The 1114-nt window shown below is 35.5% G+C and overlaps 1 protein-coding gene across 1 annotated transcript in view; it reads right to left on the reverse strand.

Moving 5' to 3' along the window:
* The window catches only part of LOC111652523 (olfactory receptor 52P1-like), a 3461-nt gene extending 3405 nt beyond the window's left edge, over window positions 1-56 (reverse strand). The window contains exon 1 of the mRNA XM_023402806.2: window positions 6-56. Within this exon, the coding sequence (XP_023258574.2) occupies window positions 6-56 (51 nt within the window). The remainder of the gene's footprint in view (window positions 1-5) is intronic.
* Window positions 57-1114: the final 1058 nt, after the last annotated feature.

Here is a 1114-nt window from a genome sequence, read left to right on the forward strand (position 1 = left end):
GAGACATTTAACCCCTCCAGCTGGAGTGTGAAGCTGTTGTAGGTGTAGTTTTCCATCAACCTGTAAAAACAGCAGATACAAGTGAATATGCTATACATTACATTACTACACAGTTTGACTGTGATCAGAAGTATGTATTTATTTCATGAAAATAAAGTAAACAAACGGATAGCTTCTATAAATATTTAGAAATTAAAAAATAAAATATCATAAACTGCGATTTGGCCCCTTCTCTGAATGGTCAGGGTGAAAGTAGATTCAAGTGAATGTGCCATACATTACATTACTATGTAGTTTGACTGTGTTTAGAGGTTCTACCTACTGTGATTGAGTCTGGTTTCAATCTCTTGTCTTCCCTTTCTTGTGTTTCCCTGCTCATTGTTGATAATATTCACCAGCTCCAATCAAGCTCTCCTTGGCTTTAAGGTTTTATAAACACGATTTTATCTTCAGGGGAATCAGTTACCTTTACGTCAGTTAATGTGTGATGCAACAATAATAAACGATTACGCTGCAACACGCAACTTTTAACTCTAAGACAAGAAAGAGTAAATTTGTCTATCTGTTCAGGTCAATGTTTGGTGATTAGCAATTACAAAGCCACTGTATGTGATCAGTTATTCAGTTGGTATTGACTATTTACTCCATTTTTGAGGATACCATTTTTGCCCTAATACAGTACTATGCTTTTATCATTATATTAGCACAAATAAGAATAAGAATTATTAATGCTAACACATAACAAGTAGCTTTACCATAAATATGTGTGGCACAGCCAGGAGTAGTATCCATGGCCTGTACCATCTGGCTCTGGTACAGGAAAAGAATCTGTTCTGAAGCCCCCAAGCAGTAACTTTGGTACTCTTCAAAAGTTCTAAGACACCTTAAATTTTTTCACATGTTGTTTAGCCTCATGCTAAAGTTAAAAATAAATAAATAAATGGAATTGCCACCTCGTGGTTGTATCCCTCCGCCACTCAGACCAGTTACAGTTTACATCCCTGTTTATCCAGAATCATAGAAAATATGAACAATTTGTGTGAAATTTTGTCATAATTGCTGCATGAAGTCTTGAGTAATGGCTAAAAGTGTTTTGTGAGCTCACATTGTACTT

This window comes from Seriola lalandi, unplaced genomic scaffold (assembly GCF_002814215.2).
Source record: "Seriola lalandi dorsalis isolate HSWRI2012SDOR001 ecotype SW California unplaced genomic scaffold, Sedor1 jcf7180002054014, whole genome shotgun sequence".
NCBI classification, from domain to species: domain Eukaryota; kingdom Metazoa; phylum Chordata; class Actinopteri; order Carangiformes; family Carangidae; genus Seriola; species Seriola lalandi.